We start from the raw sequence: 26129 nt of genomic DNA, 5'->3' as shown, positions 1-26129 counted from the left end.
GTTCGACAGCAGCTTGAGCGGTGGCCAGATCAGACACACCCTGCCTTTGAAGTTCTTGTTTGGCCCACGGTTTCAGTCCCTCGAGGAAGCAGAAGAGCCTGTCCACTTCGGACATGTCCTTTATATCGAGCATCAGTCCCGAAAATCTCTTTACATATTCTCGGACTATCCCGACTTGTTTGAGCTCTCTTAACTGGCGACGAGCTATGTAAGCGACATTTTCTGGCAGAAATTGCGTCTTTAATTCTCTCTTCAGGTCTGCCCAAAATGTGATGGTGCACCTGCCATTCTCTATGTCATCATACTTGGTCCTCCACCACACCTTGGCATCCCCTGACAAATACAGGTACCCATGGCGACCTTTCCGTCTTCCGAAGCGGCCCGCACGACTCTAAAGTAATGTTCCATGTCAAAGAGGAAATTCTCCAAATCCTTTGCGTCTCTGGCTTCGTTGTAGAGCCTTGGCTCGGGTACTTTGGTTCGGCCATACTCCATACCTATCGGCCCTGTTGCAGGGGCATTCCCAACCGCTCACATGGTCAGGTTTACCTTGGAAGATAGCTCAACCATTTCTTCTCTGAGCACGCCAACTGCCTCCCTGCAGTCTTCCGTCGTGTCATTTATGGAAACTTCTTGTTCCTTCAGCATGTGCTCCACTGCTGCGATGCGCTCTTCCCACCGAGGGGAAACAGAAGTACTTGTTGGAGTGTTTCTTTTCTCCAACGCGATAATTCTGGATAGGAGAACATCATTCTCCTTTTCCAACGCAGCTATGCGATTGTTTGCATCAGACGATCCCAAGTCCTGACTTGTAGAGGAAAGATCCCTGACCCTCTCGTCCAGGCCATCTAGTTCCCCTAACCACTTCTCAAGAGCTTCGGTCCTTTGAGTGTTGCTCACCATAGTGTGTTTTGCCAAGCATTTTCTAACTTGGCTCTGATACCAACTATCACGGGCCGGCTATTTGGGTACTCCAACTAGACGGAACGTGCGACACTTGCAGACTCTTCAAGCTAGCAAGTCAGCCTACAACACACACCTACAAACAAACAAACTCAGGGGTTAGCCACATACACATCTCGGACATGCAACGGGCAATAACGAAGTATGAGCAAGCACAAAGCAAGTTATTCTTAGGAACGTCCACACAGCACAAAGAACACAACAAGGCAAGTGGCACACAATGGCCCAACGAAGATAACAAACAAGTAACAGATAAGCAACAAGGAAGAACACAAGAGCAAGTAAGGATAAATGTTATTTCATTAATATATAGCTTTGATAGGGCAAGGGAGTACGCAGCTTTGGCCCCTATCTGCTGATTGCCATGGTGCTTCCCTAAGTCACCAGGTCACCTCCCCCTAAGGAGCCTTCTAGGGAAATAAAGTCTTCCCAGGAACATATATGGTTTTTGTCTGGGAGACATATGCAATATTACAAAACTGCCACTACCCTATCCCATGAGGTTGCTTGGTGCAAGACTTGACTAATGATCAAGCACCAAGGCATGCTCATTACAAAATGGCCTCATGTGGGTGTGCCAAAGGGGCAGCACGCCACACTGAGTGTACGCAACCAAGAAAGAGGCGAGCAAAATTGACCACACTCCTCACGACAATAATGAAGATGGCTAGAGCTAGGTGGCTAGAGTCGACGACCTACGATTGTCGTGCATTTGCGAGAAGGAGACCTGGGTGCGTCATAGATGGTCGAAGCGAGGAGCATCAAGAACAGAGTGAGTAGAACCACCTTTGGAGGTTGTGGGATTCATCAGAATGGTGGTTTCAGTGGAAGGGGTGGAGTGGCTGGATCTTGTTCGAGTCATTGGGAAAAGGAATAAAAAACAAGAAAAGAAAGAAGAGAGGCTAACCTCATAATTATTAAAGAGTATATTATATTAAATGAAAATGGTAAAACCAAAAATAATGTATAATTCAAAAATAGATATTTAATAATTATATTATTATAAATTTAATTATTATAAAATATTATTATGATAATAATATATAATCTTAATTTTTTATTAATTATATTAACATGAATTCAAATATTATAAAATATTATATGATAATAATATTTAATATAAAATTAGATATTTAATACTTATATTAATATAAATTTAAATATTATAAAATATCATTATAATAATAATATATAATACATAATCTTAATTTTTATTAAAAAAATTATCTTTTATGTTTAAAAAAATTATCATATTATATATATTTAAAAAAAAATCATAAATAGTATTTTGGTTTAATTTATTATTATATTTATGTTATTCTCTTATATATAATATTGTTTATTTATTTGAAATTTATTATACGATAACACGTTGGTTATATCTAGTATATAAATATTGGGGAATTCTCCTACAGGGGTTTCACTTTAAGCCCTAGTGGTAGGGCTCTTAGTGTTCTCGACCCGTGAACAGTTTTCGGCGCGATTTTTTTTTTATGACCGTGTATATTGTAGCTATTTAGAGCATCCTGCAAATTTTCAGAAAATTTCGAATAGTTTACAGTACCGAAAATTAGGTTCAAATATGTTGTTGCACACGTGACTAATTTTTTTTTATGCGCGTGGAAAACAACATGTTTGAACCTAGTTTTCGATACTGTAAATTATTCAGAATTTTCTGAAAATTTGCAGGATGCTCTAAATAGCTACAATATACACGGTCATAAAAAAAATCGCGCCGAAAATTGTTCACGGGTTGAGAAACACTAAGAGCCCTACCAGTAAGGTTAAAGTGAAGCCCCTATAAAAAAATTGTTCTATATATATATATCATAAATTGAAGTTATTGATGTCGAGAATGAATTAGTAAGACTTGTTCTCTCCACAAAAATTTGTTGTTATCTAGTATGTATGAATTTTTTCTTTTCTATTAGTTTTCATGAAAATTAGAAAATTTACAAACTAAAGAAAAAAAAAAAGGCTTTCTCAAAATAGTATATATATACATGCATATAAATTTAAAACATAATATAATTTTATATAGAATTATATGTAGGTAGATATTATAAATATAATTTTTAAATGATATAAGAAAAGAAATAAAAAAGTTAATAGATGATTTAATATAAAAATTAGAAGTAAAAGAAATAAAGTAATATTATGATGAAATATTTTAGGAGATAGAGTCATAGTATTGTCTTGAGAGTTCTCTGTGGAGTAGAGAGTATTATTACAGTAAGTAAAGTAATGAAAAAGGACCTAAACCTATGAACTATCCACTATAGATACAAAGAATACATACATAAATACAAAGAATAGTCACCATCATTGTAAATACAAAGAATACATACATAAATGGTTGGTTATTATGAAATTTGGAACAATTTGTAGGGCATTTAGGTTATTATCATTTGGCTCCAATATTCGAAGGAGATGGTGATGAGATCACGTGGGCTGCTGTTTTTGGATGCTTCCTAATTTGTCACACTCCCGTAAATTCTTTATTTATTTTTAAAAAAATAATAATTTAAAAGAGAAAGTGTTAAAGGTTAAAAAACACAAGTTGGGGTTCAAATATAATTTTATAATTATATATCCACATTGATTCTTTTTCTATTAAGAATATCCTTTTCTCAATCTGCATGAAGCGCATCGAATTGGGATAAGCTTAATAAACTTTGATGTAACTCTTTTGATAGACCAACATCAAATCATAAATATTTATTTTATGGCTTGTGGCTGTCACACACCCCTATATTGTGTGGTGTGGACTCATCTTCATAAATACTTACAGGCTTAGGCTCCAAGTTTTTGTTATTCTATAATTAATGCCAAAAATTATAATCTTATTATCATTAATTATTTATGAATTAATGTAGTTCATAATACATATAGGCTTAGGCTCCAAACTAGTATTTATAGGTTACTTGTCGACTGGGATTGTTTTATTGTAGTAGTCAACTACTTCATATGGAAGATGGAAGAAGAAACCCATGGCCATGATTGCGATTGTTACTCATATTAGATCTTGTTTCTTCTTCTTGGTGTATTTGTGTTCATTTTTCTTCTAAAAAGACAAATATGGTCTCTCGCGTTAATTATGGTCTCTCAATGAAGGTTTTTTTTTTATATAAAAAAAGGAGTTTATAATGGTAATTATCTAGCTAATTTATATATGATCTTTATAAATTTTTTATTTTTATTGCATTTGATTATATTTTCATAGTTTTGAGTTGTACAATAAAATTCATGAGTGTTATTTATTAATAGTGTCAAATACACTAATTAAAAATGTCATAATTATCGAGAGAATTATAAAAAGTATACTAGATGATGATTAGAAATTAATATTACAATTATTTTCCTTCATCAATATAAATACTAGACTGAAAGTTTCCACCTAATTAAGCTCTAATTATTATAATGAAATGCAGTATCTATCAATTTACTCCTTAATTTGTGATAAGAAGTCTCTACAATATTATTTATGACTCAAATAAAATTATGTCAATATATTTTTTTCTTAATACATTTTTAATTAGAGAAATACTAAAGAGTATCTTAGGTTGTCCAACACTCTTATTGGTGTAAATAAATATTAGTATATAAGACCATTTAAATTAAAATATACGAGATCTTCTACTAAATTGAACTAAATGATTATCTTTTATAAAAAAAACTTTTTCAATTATTTTAAAAGTGGCTAAAGTGAAGAAAGTGAAAAAGCAAGAAAAATGGCATATAGCCTCCGAATTAGTATTAAAACGTAGGGGAAGAAATGGAGAAAATGATAGCATATATGGATGTGGATGGCTTTTTTTTTCTTCAAAAAATAATAATAAAACATAACATTATTACATCAAATTCAACAAAGAGTTAACCCCCAAACATTTTCTTGTCTAGTCCTTGAAATGAACGATTGATCCAATGAACATGACAATCTTCATTATTCTTTACTCGGTGCTCTTGACTAAAGACTATAATTTACAACCAAAAACGAAGCATATATTTCTAATCATAATTATATAGCCTTGAATTTGGCCAAATTGCATTAAGAATTTAATGCTTAGTCTTTATCTACATTAGTATTATTAATTTATTAGTACTATTTTCCTATCTTTTTTTTTTCTAACTTTTCTTATTAGCAAGATAGATATCCTATGGCTATATGCAATGTACGAATGATAAATAATTCCAACCTACCTCCTTTTTTTTTTTGACAAATTCAACCTACCCTATTTATTGTCATTTATTTTTTTCAAAAAAAAAAAAATTCCAAATTGCCATAGAGGATAAAGAATATTGAATAATTTTTCAGGCTTTGCTGCCAATTTAGTATCTTCACCTTATCCTTTTCACTTTAACATAGTTTTTACTTTTAAACAAGAAAAGAAAGAGAAATAAAAATAAAATCATTTTTAATTACTATTTAGATATTATAGAATAAAAGAATTTTTAAAAATCATTTTAATAATAAAGATAAAATAAGAAATCTGTCATTGAAATATATATATATAGATATTTTGTTAAATATATAAAATTCTTTTGAAAATTTAACCAAACAATCTAAAAATCTAACTTTAGATTTTGAATTGTTTTTGAAAAACCATGCCAAATAAACCATAAAATCCATGGAAAAGCTCTATATATAGATGTTATTATTATTATTTTTCACCTTAAAGGTTAGTTATATCACAATTATTAGGAGTATAATTAAGTGACTTATTCACTCATTATTATACATCTACCACAATTAATTAGCGGTGACATTTATTTATAAAGTAATAAATAAATAGGAGTGGGGGGTGTATATAAAACATCTAGTGGAGATTTGATTTCAAAGGTTGTCTCGAGACTTCTTTTGATTTAGTAGGTAAGAAAGGGTGTCCTATTGCCGCCGGCCCTTATGGTCAGCCATGCAATTATTGAGTTCTTTTGGACTTTGGTGCAAACTTTTCTACTTTATTGGTATTCTCTAACACTTTTGTTTCAGAAAAAAACAAGCTTTTTTATTTACTGACTAATTAGGTGATAATACAATGGAATATTACCAATAGTAGTATTACATATACTTATATCTTGGTTTCACTATATGTTACGGGCATTTGGTAGGGACCATTTTACCCTCCATGTAGATAAGTTATAGTTTTCATACATACAGAGGGAAATTTTATAACAGGGCTGTGCCTTTTGTCTCTATTGTTAGGGACGTTCATGTTTTTAGTGAGTAAAAAAATTATAATCAATTTTTTTTAAATAATAGTGTATATTGTAGTTATAGTAGGAGTTCTACTAATTTTAAATTTTTTTTGAATAATTTATGATGTGGAAAAAAATTTCAAAATAATTTATTTTATGCGGGTATAAAACAGATAAATAGATTACAATTCAATTTTTTTATATAACAGTATATAATGTAATTATTTAAAACTCTATAAATTTTTTAAAAATTTTAAATAATTTATAATACTGAAAATAAAAAATAAATTTGATACCACGTGAAAGAAGTTATTGGGAAGATTCTTCAACTACTTCTGCGATATGTAGATACACATAACTATGCTATATTGCAATTAAAAATTACAGGAAAATTATCATAATATTCCCCTACTGCTGCATATTTTTTTCCCTATCACTTTACATTCCACTACTAATATACACCTACTAGATCATGAATACTAAACAAAACAGTGTACTATATATATACATCAATTCCACAAAACATTTACTATATTTTTTTTACATACCTTGCAATAATAGAATTCCACTATATTTAGATTTTAGCTATACAAAAATGATTGATGTCTTATTAAACATGAGTATGAGTGTTGACATAGGAGAGATGATATAATAATTCTTTAAATGCATCATATATATTATTCATTTTCCTCTGTAATGGTAAATATATAGGCAATAACAAAGAGATATAATAAAGACTTTTTGTTGGTTGACTATTCAAACATGGTGTCCTATCCCATACTTATGTGAAACAGAATCACAACGGCACTTTTTTAATTTAATAATTATTACCAGACATTATTAATTAATATATTAAGGTAATATTTTTGTGGTATTTAATATCTTAAAAATTAATCAAATCATAAAGTGAGTTATATTTACATAACAAATATAATAAATTGGTAAAAATGATTATTTTAAGTGATTTTATGTTGGAGTCTACTTCTAACTTTGACAAATTATTTAAATTTTTTAATAGTTATCTAAATTTTTTGACCGATTATTTAAATTTTTTATTAATTATCTAAGATTTTTGATATTACTCTAAATTTTCAAAAACCATATTAGAAAGTATTATCAAAATTGGACTACAAATAGTAGAAAACGATTTAAAAAAAATTATTAAGTGGGATGTGGTCACCACGTGGACGTTCAACCAAAGTCTACAACCCAATTTTTTTTTCCCTTTCTCTTTAGGGAAAGAAAATATATAATAATACAACAATAAAGACTACAATAATTATATCTTTGGCTATAAAAAAAGAGTAGTACTACGTTATTTTCACATCCAAAAACAAAACACTCCAAACCAAAAACCATGGCTGGTTCTTCTACTAAGCTGGTTTTGATCTCTTCTCTCCTGGTAGTTGCTTCCTACTTTAGTGTGTCTGCAACTGCTGAAGGCCCAGCCGAGAAGAGTGTTCCTCTAACCAAGGGCCTCTCATGGCAGTTCTACGCACAATCATGCCCTAAAGCTGAGTCCATTGTAAGGAAAGAACTCAAGAAAATCTTCAAAGCTGACATTGCCCAAGCTGCCGGCTTGCTTCGCCTCCATTTCCACGATTGCTTTGTTCAGGTATAAACACTTTCTATATATACATATACATCTTACAGAGATTTTTTTTCCTTCTTCTTCTAAGCTTGGGTTGGGATCATCATATAAAACACAAGGTTTTTGGGAGAGGCCCATATGAGGGCAGAGAAAAGCAACCCTTGTCTTAATTTGGCTTAAAAACTGATGATGAAAAAGTTCTTTTCTTAGTAGTGTAGGTAGTCTTAATTTTGCTTTTTGGGGAGTTGATGCAATTTTTAGTTCAGTAGTACTTTCCAAAAATAGATTATCAGATATGTTTGGGTTTAGTTAGTGAGTTATATTAATGAGTTGTTATATACACAAATGGATGAGAGTTGAAGAAGTGGTATGAGTTGGAGAAATTAATGGTACGTACTGACATCTATGTATGTGTATGAATAGGGATGTGATGGTTCGGTATTGTTGGATGGGTCAGCGAGTGGACCGAGTGAGAAGGACGCACCACCTAACCTGACCTTGAGAGCCACGGCCTTCAAGATCATCAATGACCTCCGAGCCCTACTCCACAACAAGTGTGGAAGAGTCGTCTCTTGCTCTGATATCACCGCTCTTGCTGCTCGTGACGCTGTTTTCCTGGTAAATAACTACGCCCATACTTTTTTTGCAATGCATTTTTGTTCTATTTTCTGTACTTGTATATTAGATAGATATAATTAAATATTTTTTATATGATGGTGTATATTATAAATATTTAAAATATATTTATAAAATTTTAAGAAATTTTGAATAATTTATGAAGTTAAAAATAGATTTCAAACTGTCAAATTTTATACGCGTACAAAAAAAACAAACACGCGTGTAACAGACAATTTATATCTTGTTTAGATACCATAATTTATTCAGAATTTTTAAAAATTTGTAAAATATCCTAGGTAACTATAATGTACACCATTATATATATACATTTTGAGATTATAATTATTTAAGTGCTGAAAACATACATTGTAAACGCTCCCTATATATATATATATTCCTCCCTAACTATTTTTTAAAAAATATTTTTATGGTGCATTAGTTATTCTGTTTATTAACAATTGGTTATATTTTTAAACTATTTTTTACATTCTAACACCCTCCATATCAATATTTATAATTTTTAGAATTTGTAAGTGTTAAAAAATAATATTGTGCAAAAGTAATTATGGAAAAATAATTATTTTGCTATGCATCCCATTATTATGTAAATATTTGTGGAGATTGGAATAATTATATATAAATAATTACGATCGATTATGGATGAGGGTTGGTAACATCAAGTGATGTTAGGCGTTTATTTATGTATAAAAAAACAATACTGATTATGGATAGTAGTATCGGTAGAAAGGAGGGTCCACTTATTTTAATTAATATTTATTTTATTTGGTCCCACCAAATTTAAATTTTCTAATACAATATGTACTAGTAGTACTATATATATATATATAATATGGATTCTTTTCTTTACCATTATAGACATATAATAAAGTTTTGGGAGTTCGCTCAACTTTTGGTTTATAATTTCTTATTCCTTTCCAAAATGTTTCTTCTGATTAAAACGAATAAATGAAAAAAAAAAAAGACCCACTAGAGAAAATGCTAAGAAAAAAAAGCATAATATATGGTATTTTTCTGAAAGTTTATAATATCCTCCCAGACTACATTACATGTTCCTAATATATATTTTTTTTACTTTAGTCTCTTTCCAACTAATTAAATTAATTAATTTTGTTAATTATTTTTTCTATTTAATAACCCAACTAATTTGGCTTTAATAATCTTGATTCACATATCCGAAGCATATTTTGTAGTTATCCTCTTGGTGTTTTGGTCCGACTTTTTGTTCAGTTATGTATGTTTTTTCAGAGTAAAATATCTAAAGATTCTACTTTAGTCTTACCAAGCATGGTCATTCAATGTCTGCCGTATATTTATTTAAATATATAAATATAACATATGTTCGTGTGCAATTTGTAACTTTACTTTTGTGGCTTCCACACGAATCAAGTTAAAGTATGTAAATACAAACATATTTTAAGGGTAAAACTGTAAATTCAGAAATATCTTGGATAGAGCAGGTGAGACAAAATCTAGGCTAAAGATTTTATGTCCTCGTGTACAGAAATTGACCATAGTTTGAGAGACATCACGAATTACTTCTTCTTTTTCAACTAACATAATCACGGGTTGATTTTTACAAGTAGTGCACTTGATTTTATTTATATAAAAATCTCTGCTTTCTAATTTTTATCATTTTTTTATATTATTAAAAAATCATTTTGTAATCTAGTTTTTTTTATATATATAATTGTTTGAAAAACTATCTTCAAATAACTATAAATAAAAAAAAACATTTATTTTAGAAAACAATACCCTTTATTTTATTTCAGAATATATATTTTGTGTATTATATATTTGTAATAAAATTTGATTAATTTCTGATGTTTGATCTTTTTAATTAATTTCAGTCCGGTGGTCCTGATTACGCCGTGCCTCTTGGAAGAAAGGACGGCCTAGCATTTGCAACAGAGGCAGTAACCCTAGCCAACCTTCCACCGCCGTCCAGCAGTGCCGAATTTATCGTTAACACGCTCGCCACCAACCAAAAGCTCGACCCCACCGATGTCGTTGCCCTCTCAGGTGGCCACACCATCGGCATTGCCCACTGCAACTCTTTCGGAGATCGTCTCTACCCTACCCAGGACCCTGTCATGGACAAAACCTTCGCCCAGAACCTCAAGGCTATCTGCCCTACTGCAAACACCGACGCTTTCACCTTCCAAGATCTCCGAACCCCCAACATCTTTGACAACAAGTACTACGTCGATCTCATGAACCGCCAGGGACTTTTCATGTCCGACCAAGATCTGTACAGCTACAGCAAGACTAAGGAGATTGTGAAGAGCTTCGCTGTCGATCAATCTCTGTTTTTCAACAAGTTTGTGATCGCCATGACGAAGATGGGGCAGCTCAATGTGTTGACCGGTAACCAAGGAGAGATTAGGGTGAACTGCTCTGCTAGGAACCCTCAGAAGAAGGCTTTCTTGGCATCTGTGGTTGAGAATGGTGAAATCATGACGGACTTTTAAGGGGAGTTTTTGGCCTTTGAGATATGCATATCACATGTTTGTGAAAATGACTTAGTTGTTTTTTCACATATATGTATTTATGTTAGCCGCGTGTTTGTGTATCATCATCACTAACGTTTGTAAACCCTACTTAGTTTGTTTTGTTGTGTGTTAACTCTTTAATTTTGGTGTATTTATTTACCTCTATCGATATTCCGTGGTAATAGAAATAAAATTTTCGTTTGAGGATACTTTTTTGTGTTGGAAAATATTGACAAGGACTTTGATGGCCTTATAATTAATAATAAATTATATGATAATTGAGGTTAAGCCCTGATTAGTTACACTCACATCTAGGAATCCTCTTAATTAAATAATTGGTTTCATCTTAAAACAAGTATCAAATATGAATATCATAACTTAAGGAGTTATTATTAAAACCATAATGATATTTAATAAAAGAATGTCATCGTCATAACTTAAAGAACATATTTCGAAACTTTAATTAGTATTAGTTTTTTCAAGGCATGTTATTATTCTATTTTAGAACGCACTAATTTATATTAATGTTTATGTGTATATCTTCGTGTATAGAATATTTGTTTTTCCATCAAAATTATTATATATCTATTTTTTATCGTTGCCTTGGTTGTGTACTAACAGAAGCTATAGGCAGCATCTAGTTCCATCACGACTAAGTCACGTGATCATTACGTTCACAACTTCCCAACATTTGTTTTATTCTAAAACTTTTTTTTTTGTTATACATCTTTAGATCTTGTATTTTGTCTTATTATCTGTTTGAAACATATATTTTGATAAATTACTTTTTAAACCATGTATTTTTTAAAATAGTTCAAATAGATCCCTAAACCCAATTTTCATCAAAGTTTTTTAAACTAAAATCACAAATAATTAATCAAACTAACAGTTCAGAACAAAAATACAGTCATTCTGCATAAGAATTGTGTTGTTATACTCAATTTTTTGTTCATCAAAATCAGATATAGGGGCCTATTTGAACCATTTTACAAAATACAGGGTCTAAAAAATAATTTGTCAAAACACAGGGTCCAAACAAGTAATGATGCAAAACATAGGGTCTAAAAAGTTATAAACCTTTTTTTTAATATATAAATTGATATATAATATTCTTTGTGTTCTTAATCCTTGAACAGTTTTCGGACGATTTTTTTTATGACTGTGTATATTGTAGTTATTTAGAGCATCCTCCAAATTTTCAGAAAATTCCGAATAATTTACTGTGCCGAAAACTAGTTTAAAAACAGGTTGTTGCACTCGTGACTAATTTTTTTTATGCGCGTGACAAATAACATGTTTAAACCTAGTTTTCGGCACAGTAAATTATTCGAAATTTTCTGAAAATTTGCAGGATACTCTAAATAACTAAAATATACACGATCATAAAAAAAATCACACCGAAAATTATTCATAGGTGAGAAATACAAAAGAGCTCCACGGGTGGGCTCTTTTTGAAGATCCTACATAGAATACTCCTATAATATATCTTAGTGAAAAAACAATATGTTTATGTTTCTCCAAACAATATAATATTCCAACTTCACTCTAAAAAATGTCAATATAAAAACTTGTAATTAAATAATTTTTTTTTTTATTATTATTTTTGTACCTAACATATATTTGTCTTATCCCATCCTGTTTATTAAATGGAGCGGAACAAGCAGGACGGGTCGGTTTGTATGCCAGGCAGGTGCTCTATTCCTATTTATTTTATCACTATTTAAAACGATCTTTAATTATTAAAAGTTGAATTAATTTATATTAATTTCAACTAATAGCATGCCAAGTATGTATATATGTAAAATTTAACATCCAAATACACCTAAATCTTTTGACTTATGTATTATCGTCGTAAAAAATTGAGTATTTAAGTGTAATTATATTACTATAACTTAAGTATTATCACTACAAATGTCATAAAAATATCAATATTTTATATAAACATACTTTTAAAATTCATTTATATTTTGGAAGATCTTTTACCTCCTTTTAACATATTGCACAAAATTTCGTCTAATAATCAAAAGCGCATGACTTAGGAATTAAGGTATATCAGAATATTTATTAAAGTATCATCAAGCTTTAGAGTTCTTTAAGATTATGCTTGTTATGTTTCAAACAATTTTAGAATAGTTTTTTTTTTTAACTAACCTTATAAATCACTTCATTTGCAAATTTCAAGTTTTGGGCTAACTCTTATTTGGGTTCTTTTTTTTTACTTTTGTTTAAAGTATTTTTTTTCTTCTATGAAGTACATATGACTGAAATATATGATATTTGATGGCCTAGTTCTATTACTTCATTTTTAAAAAATAAATAATTCAATATTCTCATTCATTTTTCTTATGTGACACTATATACTCTAATATCCTATCAATTTTAAATTGATGATATAATGTTAAAAATTATAAGGTTACATCTTAAAATCAATTAGAGATAAATAAAATAATTTATGTTCTTATAAATAATTCAATATTCTCATAATTTGGTTATAGCTAAACTTTAAAAAGCACTTTTGAGCCCTCAAAATTCAAAAATCTGTTTTAAAACCTGGTTGAATTTACTATACACTTTAGCTTTTTAGTTTAAAAAATACTCTTTCCCACCAAGTTATCGTTATAGGACCTACTTGACAAAATTTCTAAAAACTACTTTTGACTCTTAAAAACCAAAAGTTTATTTAGATACTTAGTTTGGATTTACAAAGTAGCTTTCTTTGTAAAATTGGTTTTCATAAACCCCAAAGTTAAAAGTAGAAGTGGAGCCAAGCCAACTATACCCATAACTTTTTTTAAGAAGAGCTTAGCCTCAACATTTTTCTTGTGAGACACTATATATATACTCTAATAAATTAAAATATTTTAGACTTTCACATATTCTAATTCTTAAATTTTAACTTTTCCTACAAGTTATTTTGAAAAAATCCTTAATAAAGGGATATATGGTGTATGCAACAAAAGTCTTCGAAGCCAAAGTCATTTTTAATGATCTCTTTCTTCATCAAGAAAGAAAATAATAACAATAAGGAATAGAATAATATATAATAAATACAATCCACACGACATCATCTTAATTTGCCTATAAATTAAAGAGTCACACAAGGTTATTTCACATCAAAAAACACAATAGCTAATAACCATGGCTGCTACTAGTTGTTGTAGTAATCTTCTTTTGATCTCTTCTGTTTTAGTTGCTTCCTTCTTTTGTGTCTCATCCGCAAATGTTGAAGGGCCACCGCCTGAGACGACGGTTCCTCTCACCCAAGGCCTCTCATGGCAATTCTACGCACAATCCTGTCCTGATGTTGAGTTCATTGTTAGAGCAGAACTCATGAAGATTTTCAGAGCTGACATTGCCCAAGCTGCTGGCTTGCTTCGCCTTCATTTTCATGATTGCTTTGTTCAGGTACAAACGCTACCTATATAAATATATATATATATTTATAGAGATGTTTAAATTTTTTTAAGGGGCTAATTTTGTGGTTATATATTATTGATCATCACTAAAGAGCCAGGACCATTTTGCTGCAATTATACAGTAGAACTATATATATGGAGTTTAATCCTTTAATCTTGGGATCAACAAATATTTGTCATACTTTTGCTAAATTTGATCTCTAAGCTGCTTGTCACGTTGTCATATATATACATATATGAGCTTAGATGATATGATCCTTTCTGTGTTAATAACACAGTAGAATTACATATAGCTATAACTACATATTGAGTTATTAAAAAGTGAGGTACATAAATAAATGGCAGCGTTGATAGTAGTGATTACATGATCAGAAATAAATGGTTGACGCATGTGTGTGTGTGTGTGTGCAGGGATGTGATGGTTCGGTGTTGTTGGATGGGTCAGCGAGTGGACCGAGCGAGAAGAACGCACCTCCGAACCTGACCTTGCGAGCCAAGGCATTCAAGATCATCAATGACCTCCGAGCCCTGATCCACAACAAGTGTGGAAGAGTCGTCTCTTGCTCTGATATTACCGCTCTTGCTGCGCGTGATGCTGTTTTCATGGTAAACACCAATCTCTCTCTCTCTCTCTCTCTCTCTATTATTATTAATTACATTTATATCATATATTTTGTTGTTTTATGGAAGTTATATTTAAATAATAAGTATGACCGATAATGGATGAGGGTTGGTAAGTTCAAATGGAGTAGGAGTTTGTTGGTGGTTATTAATTTATGTATACAAAAACAATACTATTATTGAGGGTGGTATTGGTGAGAAGGAGGGACCAATATTTTGGTCAAAATTAGTATGCAATTTTGGAATAAAATATCTAAAGATTCCACTTTAGTCTTACAAAGTATGGTATAAATATGTTATCTTCTCTGTGCGCAATTGGTTTATTTTATATATTACAGGTTGATTTTCACAAGGTGTCTCCTTGATTTAAAATATAAAATCTCTTTTGACCTTATTCTCATGTTTTCAGTTTATTTATTATCAACTCGCCATTTGTATAATGAGTATATAGATGTAGCTTATCAAAATAACTAATTAACCTCGAATTTTGTCAAAATAATACTAAATAATCTCTGTTAATTGTAGTCCGGTGGTCCATTCTATGCCGTGCCACTTGGAAGAAGAGATGGCCTGAATTTCGCCACGCTCCAAGTAACCTTAGCCAATCTTCCACCACCGAGCAGTAGCGCCAGTGCCATCGTTGGCCAGCTCGCCACCAACCAAAAGCTCAACCCCACCGATGTCGTTGCCCTCTCAGGTGCCCACACTATCGGCATTGCCCATTGCCCCTCGTTTGGTGACCGCCTTTACCCTAACCAAGACCCCTCCATGGACCCAAACTTCGCCAACAAACTCAAGGCCGTGTGCCCGAAAAAAGACACGGACGCTTTCACCTTTCAAGATATCCTAACCCCGAACATCTTCGACAACAAGTATTATGTCGATCTCATGAATCGTCAGGGACTTTTTACGTCTGATCAAGATTTGTTCACGTTCAGTGGGACTAAAGAGATTGTGAGGAGCTTCGCTATCAACCAATCGTTGTTTTTCGAGAAGTTTGTGATCGCCATGACAAAGATGGGTCAGCTCAATGTCTTGACTGGCAATCAAGGAGAGATTAGGGCAAATTGTTCGGCTAGGAACCCTCAGAAGAAGGTTTTCTTGGCATCTGTGGTTGAGAATGGGGAAATCATGACAGACTTTTAAGGTGTTTTTGGCCTTTAAAATATGCATACTACGTGTTTGTGAAAAAGAAAAATAAAAAAATAAAATAAATTACATATATGTATTTATGTTGACTGTGTGTTTGTCTCTGGTCATCACCGGCCGACGTTTGCAAACCTTTGTGTGTGTACTCTCTGTTTGGTCTCGATCCATATTTTGTTGGTATAGAAATAAAATTTTCGTTTTAGTGTATTTTCTTTGTGTTCCAAAATAATAACCATACTCACATTAATATATATATATATATATACTAGGTAGAATAAACTGCTCACGCTTAGTTTTAAAAATGTAAATATTGTTTATAATTAAGCTAGTTTAGTGTTTTAAAAATCTCTTCTATATAATAAGTACGTAGATAAAGAAAATTTTTCGTCTTAACAATTTTTTATTTTTATAATGTTAATTTTAACGGAATATTCTTATATTTAATAGAATATTATTATATTTAACAATAATTTGTAAATACTTAAACTTAAATAAAATAAAATAAATAATTAAACAAATTAAAATAAGATATTTTTGAGATATTTTACAATGATAATTATTTAAAAATAATAAAATCATACGTTTTAACTTAAATAAAATTTAATTAAACTTAAACTCACTTATTATAATAATATCATATTAAACATATAATATAATCTATTGTCAATTAGCAACAAATTGCTTTTTAAAAAAAATACTAGCAAAAAACTTAAATTTAAAATCCACGTATAATATTTAATATTACATTAAACATTTAATATATAATCTTTTGTTGTCACTCTCAAATTCAAAAACTAGAACAAACATAAACTTAAACAAAAATAAATAAATTATTTAATTAAAATATGATATTTATTTGAAATTTATATGACATTAATATAAATTTAATAAAAATAATTAATAAATTCTATAAATAAAACTAAACAAACATGCATATTGCACGATATTTGTATCTAGTATTTATATATATATAATATAATGAATTATAGTTCTATAGTATATATAAATATTTATATTCATAATCTCTACATATATGACATCTACATATATATATTTATACTATTTTTAATTTTTAATGCATCTCACAATATCCTTTGGTGAATTTAATGAAGAAAAAGAACTCCAGTCACTTGATAAAAAACAAACTATCACACAAATTTATAAGATAAAAAAATGATATTTATGCATTTATTATTTTAAAATAAATATGATTTAATTAATTAAATTATCATGAAATATTTTAAAAATAACCTATTTTAATTAATTAATTTTTGTTTAAGTTTATGTTTGTTATAGTTTTTGAATTTGATAGTGACAACAAAAGATTATATATTATATGTTTAATATAATAATAAGTTTAAGTTTAATTAAATTTTATTTAAGTTATAAAATATATGGTTTTATTATTTTTAAATAATTATCATTGTAAAATATCTCAAAAATATCATATTTTAATTTATTTAATTATTTATTTATTTTATTTTATTTTATTTAAGTTTAAGTCATGTTTACAATTGGTTAAATATAATAATATTCTATTAAATATAAAAATATTCCGTTAAAGTTAACGGGAAAAAATAAAAATCGTCAAAACAAAAAATTTCCGTTATCAACACACTTTTATATCTCTTATATATATAAAATTGACTTTCAATTAGTGTCACAAAACTTTCAATTACATAGAAGAGATATAAAAGTATTTTTACGCTTGTGGCATTATTAACTTTCAATTAGTGTCACAAAACTTTCAATTACAATCAAATTTTGATTTCACTATGATTTGAGCGCTTAAAATTGAATTGGATGAGAGAGAGAACAAATTATGGGAATGGGAAAGCTTTACACTTTGTTTGGTAAGAATGATGGAAAGCATTAATGATGGATTGTATATGAGGTATGAAAAGATAAAATGAGATGCTAGATTTAATATCTACTTAAAACTTGTTTGGTAAGTTGGAAGAAAGGAAAATGGCACACATTAAAAAAAAAAAAAAGAATATTATCTATATTACTTTTATTTTTGAGGAAATTACATTTCCGTTGTGATTTTTAATAGAGTGTGGCAAAATATGGTTTTTTTTTCGAAAAAAGTTAATCTATGACTTTTTTAAAGAATTTTCACTTTTATGAGTTTATTTTCCCATATTTTTGTATAAAAGTTGGTTTATGTCATAGTTTTACTCTTAATCAAGTTTTATTAATTTGAAAGGGTATGTTTGTAATTTGATTATTATTTTTTTAGCTTATTTGTTTTTTTTATATTATTTTTATATTAAATTTTTCTTTGGTTGTTTTGCAATTTTTTTTAATATGAATAGTGTTTATTATTATTATTTATTATAAACATTTTTTTTTTTTTTTTTAGATTTTACGTTTTTTTTTCAAATCCTGGGGAAGGTAACCAATTACTTGATTGACCTTTGACAGTTATGTAAAAATAAAATCCTAGAGTTATGTTAAATAACATGTACTAGGAGGGGTAACCAGTTACTCTGAGAGAAGTAACCTTCTGTCATAAGAGGGGTAACCTGTTACCATAAGAGAGGTAACAGGTTACTCATATTAAATATGAAAAAAACATTAAATTTGAAGAAAAAGAGGAAGAATACTTCATTAAAAAAATGAAGAAGAAGTAACTATGATTTTAGTGACATAGTAACCAGTTACCATATGATTTTTTTTTTTAAATGTGGATGTTCCCATCAGGGTAACCAGGTACTCATTCACGTTTTCATATTAGTTTTTTTTTTTTTTTTTTTCAAATTTGAATGTTTACATCAAGGTAACTAGCTAGTTACTCATTCATGTTTTTATATCTATTTTTTTTATTTTCAAATTTGGATATTCCTACCAGGGTTACTCGTTATATCCAGTCAAGTTTTCATATCTATTTTTTCCCCAAATTTTAATGTCCCCACCAGGGTAACTAGTTACCCATTTACATTTTCATAAGATTTTTTTTCTTTGGATTTGAATGTTCTCATCAGGGTAACTAGTTACCCATTCACGTTTTCATATCTATTTTTTCTTTGCGAATTTGGATGTTTCTATTAGGGTTACTAGTTACCCATTCAAGTTTTCATATTTTTTTTTTCCAGATATGGATGTTGCCACTAGGATAATTGGTTACCCATTCACATTTTCATATAAATTTTTTTTCTAGATTTGAATGTTCCCATCAGGATAAATAATTACCCATTCATGTTTTCATATTTTTAATAGTTTTCTTTCCAAAAATTTGGGTGTTCTTATAAGGGTTACAGTAAAAAGAAAATGATAAAAAAAATTGATTTGAATTTTTTACATATAGTGGAAAAAACTATAAAAAAATTACAATAATAAAAGATAATAAATAAAGAAATAGTAAACTAATTATGTAATGTTAAAATATATGTGTGAAAAAAAGGAAAAAAAAAAGAAAATGATTGAGTAAAGAATAAGTACAAAAAATGAAGAAAAAAGAATGAAAACAATAGAGGAAAGAAAACTAAAAAAATATGAAAAAAAAAACAAAAGAAATGATGAAGGAAAAAAACAGATGAATGAATAAAAATGAAAAGAAGAAGAAGAAAAATAGTGGAAAATGGAAAGAAAAAAAAAAGATGAATGGAAAAATTGATAGAAAAAAAAATGGAAGAAGAAAAAAAGAAAAAAAAGCTCATATGTGTGAAAAAAGAAAAAAAATACAAAAATGAAGAAAAAATAGAAGGAAAAAAAGAAGAAAAATAACTGAAAAAATATGAAAAAAAATAATACAAATGAAAGAAAAAAATATAAATAAATAAAAATGAAAAGAAGAAGAAGAAGAAGAAGAAGAAAAATGTAAAAATGGAAAGAAAAAAAATGATGTATGAAAAAATTTGTAGAAAAAGAAAAAGGAAAAAATGGAAGAAAAAATAAGTAAGGAAAAAAAAGAAAGAAAAAAATTGAAAAACTAACTAAAAAATAAAGGAAAAAATTGAAAGAAAATAAAATTATCTTCAAAATCAAAGAAAACATAATTGTTACACCTAAATTTCGAGGTTAAATAAATAGCCTCGAAATGTAGGGTCGTAAAGAGTAAGTTCAGGAGTAACAAGTGTTATAAGTTCACTTGTATAAATTGACAAACAGTTCTAGAGCTGTTAGCAGCGTTCGAGCATGAGTTGCAGGCTTGAACATACCAACCTTCTTCGATGGATGAGTTCAATCAAATTGGTGAGAGAGGAGAAGGCAACAACTGGAATGGTGAACTAGAAGTTTGGTTGGTCTCGAAAGTGCGTTAAGGTGACGGTCAAGCTTGATGATATGTTTATCACACGGGAAAGCTGTTAGGATATCCTTATTTCTTTGGGACTGATCAACATCGTGTAACAAATCCCTATTTTTATGGGATCGTTATTTAATTAATGTATTTGATTTGTATTATTAATTGGGATATTTATTTGATATTAAACATTTGATTGTAACTTCCCTGAATTATGGGGAAAATATTCCTACAACCAGGTTTATAAATAGCCTGGACTAGGTCATTTTACCTCACGCACAAATTTGTACTGAGAAGAGACTCTGCCAAATTGCTTTCATCCAAAGTTTTGATAGTGTGTTCATAATAACAATGACTTGTGAACGTAGGCATATTTTAACTGTTGAACTACGTAAAAAATATCTGATTTCTTATATATTTTTCTAAATCATTGTTTATTGCTCTACATAATTAAGTTGACGAAAAATGACGTCAACATTAACTATGATAAAAAATGTGGCATAATTATATATTTTTTCAAATTTATGGAAAAAAAATCTCATAAATATGAACTTCCAAATAAAAAAAACCATAAAAAAAGTAGAAAAATTAAATGTCCATATTTTTGTAAAACAACCTTAAAAATCCCATAAATATGAAAAAATATTTTTTTTGTTCACTTTCAAGGGCAAAAAGAGAATTACACACTAAATTTATTTTTCACTTTCAATCCTTCTTATTAGGGTTTATGCATTTTTAAACCCTATGTTTTGCCTCATTACATGTTTGGACCCTGTATTTTGACAAATTACTTTTTGAACCATGTGTTTTATAAAATAGTTCAAATAGATCCCTAAACCTGATTTTGATCAAAGTTTTTTAAACTAAAATCACAAATAATTCATCAAACTAATAACTCAAAACAAAAATACAATCATTCTGCCTAAGAGCTTTGTTGTTATATTTAATTTTCTTTTCATCAAAATCAGGTTTAGGAGTCTATTTGAACCATTTTACAAAACACAGGATCCAAAAAATAATTTGTCAAAATACAGGGTCCAAACAGATAATGAGACAAAATAAAGGGTCAAAAAATGTATAAGCCCTTCTTATTAAGGAGTGATAGTATTTGTTGGGCCCAAGGGGATGGACAATCCACCATTCCCCACTCCTTGACCACTTACTACTTACAAAACAAATAAAACCTAAGGATAGATCAAACCCAATCCAATATTCTGTCCATCATTCCTCTAACCTCTCCTACCAATAAAAGGGTTAGAGAAAATTACATTCCACGCCCTTCTTATTATTTTAATTTAAAAAATAAAGTTGATTTTTATTTACAATATTCATGTTAGTTTCTACCATTTTTAAACTTAATTGTACCATATTTTAATATTACATAATCATCTTTTCTCTCTCCATATGCGAAGTTTGCTGCTCCCCCACATCTCCTCTTTTTTTGTTGCCTTTTCATATATTAATTAATGAAACATTAAATAATTAATTTTTTTTCTCTATCTTCCAACACTTTTTTTAGAAACTTTATTTTATCTCCACAACTTTAAAAAAATTATGGCCACACACTAGTCATTTGAGCTCAAAAGTAGTATCATCGCGACTTATTATTCAATGTGAACATTTTGCCATGTGGAAAGTATATATTTTTTTGCCATTCCCGAAAAAGATGACTAGAATGAAAAGTAACATTTAACCAAAATTTAAATTTAAACAAAATTCTATATACCAACTAACTTTATAAGTTACTAAAAATTATTTTGTTATTTTTTATTTTAAAAGTTAGTAAATGGTATTCTAAATTTGCATATTTTATAGAACGATTTCGATATGTTTCTAATTAAACTTATAAGGAAACCAAATAGTTACTTAAACATCATAAAATCAGTTACATTACAAAAAAAAAAAAAACTATATTAATTTGGCTATATGACAACTCATTAGATTCTGAAATAAGCTTGAAAGTTATCGAAATGTATCTTAGATAATAAGATACCACAATATAACCTAAAAATAATTAATTGATATATTAATATGTCTACTAATAAGATTTAAAGGTAACTAAAATAAAATGTATCTGAAATAAGCTTGAATGTTACCAAAATGTATTTTAAATAATAAGATACCATAATGTAACATAAAATTAACTAATTGATATATTAAGATGTCCACAAATAAGTTTTGAAGGTAACCAAAAGATATCTAAAATAATATGATCTAAAAATAAAGTTTTTTTTTTAAAAAGTAACCAATCAATATCTTATTAGTATCTTAAGCAACCAAAATGTAATTTTTTACAAATCATATTTTAAAGGTAACTGATCGATATCTTAAAATAACAAATTTTCTATAAATTAATGGATTTGGGTAACTAAAATGTATATGAAATTATATGATCTAAAAATTGAGTTTTTTTTTTAATGAAAATGTAACCAATTATTCTTTTATTGGTATCGTAAGCAACTAAAATATTTATTTTTAAAACAAAGAGAAAACGAAAAAATTTGGGAAGCGAGATTTTCTCTATTTTTCTAATTTCAGGTATGTATTTATTTTGATTATGATATATTGTGTTGATGTGGCACGTTATATATGTAAATAAAATTTGTTAAGGTATTTTTGTATTTAATTTATATTATATGTATATATATGAAAAAATTCCAAAGCTTTAAGCTAAACTAAAAACTAACTAACTAACGTCCTTAACAGAATGCAATAAAATTTTGGTGAATGTGTATGTCAGGATTTGAATAAAACTATATATATATATATATATATATATATATATCCTTCAACATGTAAAGATAAAATAATTATCCAGACTATCAACCAGACCATAAACATATGTTTCAATAAGATCAGATATTCATAATATCAAACTCTAAAGCATATTAACTAAACCTCATGTTTATACAATTAGAAAAGAAGTTAATAATGATAGCAGAAGCATATCTGATCATTAATTCTATTGTTGAAATAATTAGATTAATTAATGATCTTCAAAAACAATTGATTTCTCTGTAAGGTTTCTCTATCTAAAGAGAAAGAAATATCACATATGATAAAGGGGACCATAATAGCCCTGTCTAGTTAGTTAATTATTAATATTTCTAACTCGACCTCTTGTTAAATTTAAAAATATCATCTTGGCCTCTTCACATTAAATCCATGACAATTTAGTACTCTTACCTCAAATCTTTAAACAGATCACTTTAAATGGGTTAAACCTAAAGGTAGCTTTACACATTAACACACACACATATGTAGCTCACATATCAGAATTTATCCAACAAAATACTGACACGTGCCAACCCTGCCATGGCTGAATCATGAAGATCTTTGTGTTATTTTTTCTTCCCTTCCAATTGTTTGATGATATAATTGTGAATGTTTTGGGTTAGTTTTCTGGTTTAGTATGCTAGTTCTCTTCATGTTGTGTTTCAGGTTGCTCGGATTGCGTTTTGCCTTAATATATTATGGGAGTTTTTTTTTTTTTTTTAAATAATTCTTATATGACTATATATATATAAATATATATATATAATGAAAATACCAAAAATGCTATTGAGAGAGAAAGAAATCAGAGTTCCAACTTCCAATAGAGATTTAATTTTTTTTTTCCACAAACTCCCATCTCTCAACTTTTGTCAAAATTCCTCTAAAATCTGTCAAAAGTAGTTTATATAACCTATTATAATTACCAAATTAATGTAGATTTTTAATATCAATAAGACAACTTTATGATGTCATGTCATTTACTTATCGAACAACCACCATATACAACTCCAAAATCTATAGAAGTATCATACTTATAATAATTAATCCTATCTTATTTCTTCCTACCAAAATTAGAATTTAATATTATTTATCTCATGTATGTATAATTAAAAAGCTAGTAATAAAAGTAATTGATGAAGAATTTAAACCAGATATATTGGATTGTCATTAGAACACGTATAGTTGTATTTGGTACATATATTAATTACTAATTGTGAATAGGAGCTTTCCTTCGAACTGGGGAATAGTCGACTGAGATCAAGTCTACTACTTCAACTTCAACTTCAAACTCATTATTATTATTCTTCTTTTGATGATCACCACCTTTCACTTTAGAAGAGCCATCAATCTCCAATCTTCGAGCTGAGGAGAGACAGAAATCAGTAAAAATTATTAATTAAAAAAAAAAAACTTTTGCAGAGAAAATATTTTAAGCACATTACAGGTATTACATTACCTTCAACTAAATGATCTGAAGAGAGGAACAAGAAGAAGAAGAATGCTGCTGCTAGAAGAGTCTTGGATGCCATAACTTGCTTCATATTTTATTGAAATATATATATATATATATATATTTATAGGTGTATGTTTATTTCTTCTGTATACATACTTTTATCTAATTAATTATTTTTTTCGATGGTTTATATAAATACATATATTAAAGGGCCACATGACGTAATTGTTTGTTGCTTCTACTTTATAATGGAAACCCCATGAATTAAAATCTACATAATTAATTAGATATGCATATATATGTTTGTTTTTCTTTCTTTCTTTAAAAGAAAAGATATATATATATATATATATATATAATACGATATATTGTGTATAAATAATGTAAAAATTGTGTAGACAACAAAATTTGTTTGTTTTTGTTAATATTATAAATATTTAATGGAATACACTTTTAAAATTAATTAAAAATAGATATTTATTAATTATATTAATATAATTCAAATTTAAATATTGTAAAATAACATTATTGTAATAATAATACATATTACAATTTCTCAAAAATATTATTATGATAATAATATATAATCTTAATTTTCTACTAATTATATTAATATGAATTCAAATATTATAAAATATTATTATTATAACAATATTTAATGCAAGATTAGATATTTAATACTTGTACTAATATAAATATAAATTTGATAAAATATCATTATAATAATATATATAATACATAATTTAAATTTTTATTAAAAAAATTATCATTTATGTCTAAAAAAATTATCATATTATATATATTTTAAATAATCATAAACAATATTTTGGTTTAATTTTTCATTTCATAAGATTATGTTATTCTTATATATATAATATTGTTTATTTATTTAAAATTTATATGACATTAATATAAATTTAATAAAAATAATTAATAAATTCTATAAATAAAATTAAGCAAATCTACATTACACGTTCCTTTATCTAATATAAATATATATGGCCGAAAATATGCTACGATAGGATTTAAGTGATATTTTGTTGTACGAATGTTGTATTAAAATTGTTCAATAAGAACAAAAACTTCATAAGTAGCTAAATGAATCTATCGTATGGAGCAAAGTTTTTATTCAATTTTCTAATCAAATCTTTATAAACACATCATATTAATTTTAAGCCATCGTTTTCATATCATGATAAAATTTCAAACTAATATTTTTAAATTATATCGTTTCCAAATTGAAAACCAATCAATTCTTAAGTGTAAACTTAAATCTTTTTTGTTGTTATATTATTCTAATTTTTAAAATGTAGGGAAAAGACTAATAAATAAAAGTACTTTGATTTGGATATTAGATAGAAAAAGTCAGTTTTACATGATTAAGAACTCAACTCAAGCAATATGCTTTCAAGATGACATTAGTCGATTGTCTCTTCCCATAAAATTGAGACAACTAATTCCATGAGATATTACATAGGTTTCCCCTGCTCTCTTTTTGCATGTTATTATTTACACATAAATACATACCAAGTGACCAACATTATCCCCCATTTTTAGTTAATTAATTTAAATTTTGTAGAATATATACTTA

The 26129-nt window shown here is 28.3% G+C and overlaps 2 protein-coding genes across 2 annotated transcripts; both read left to right on the top strand.

Moving 5' to 3' along the window:
* Positions 1-7468: 7468 nt before the first annotated feature.
* Positions 7469-11087, top strand: LOC133805237 (peroxidase 12-like). The gene is made up of 3 exons (XM_062243359.1): positions 7469-7774; positions 8174-8368; positions 10237-11087. Exons 1-3 carry the CDS (start codon positions 7517-7519, stop codon positions 10855-10857), a joined length of 1074 nt encoding a protein of 357 aa, XP_062099343.1. The 5' UTR covers positions 7469-7516; the 3' UTR covers positions 10858-11087.
* Positions 11088-13982: 2895 nt separating this feature from the next.
* On the top strand, positions 13983-16271 carry LOC133803416 (peroxidase 12-like). Its single transcript, XM_062241457.1, has 3 exons — positions 13983-14283; positions 14706-14900; positions 15441-16271. The coding sequence occupies exons 1-3, from the start codon at positions 14017-14019 to the stop codon at positions 16059-16061; spliced, it is 1083 nt and encodes a 360-aa protein (XP_062097441.1). The 5' UTR covers positions 13983-14016; the 3' UTR covers positions 16062-16271.
* The last annotated feature ends 9858 nt before the right edge of the window (positions 16272-26129 follow it).

This window comes from Humulus lupulus, chromosome X (genome assembly GCF_963169125.1).
Source record: "Humulus lupulus chromosome X, drHumLupu1.1, whole genome shotgun sequence".
In the NCBI taxonomy this organism is placed as follows: Eukaryota; Viridiplantae; Streptophyta; class Magnoliopsida; order Rosales; family Cannabaceae; genus Humulus; species Humulus lupulus.
This window is presented reverse-complemented; position numbering and strand designations above follow the sequence as displayed.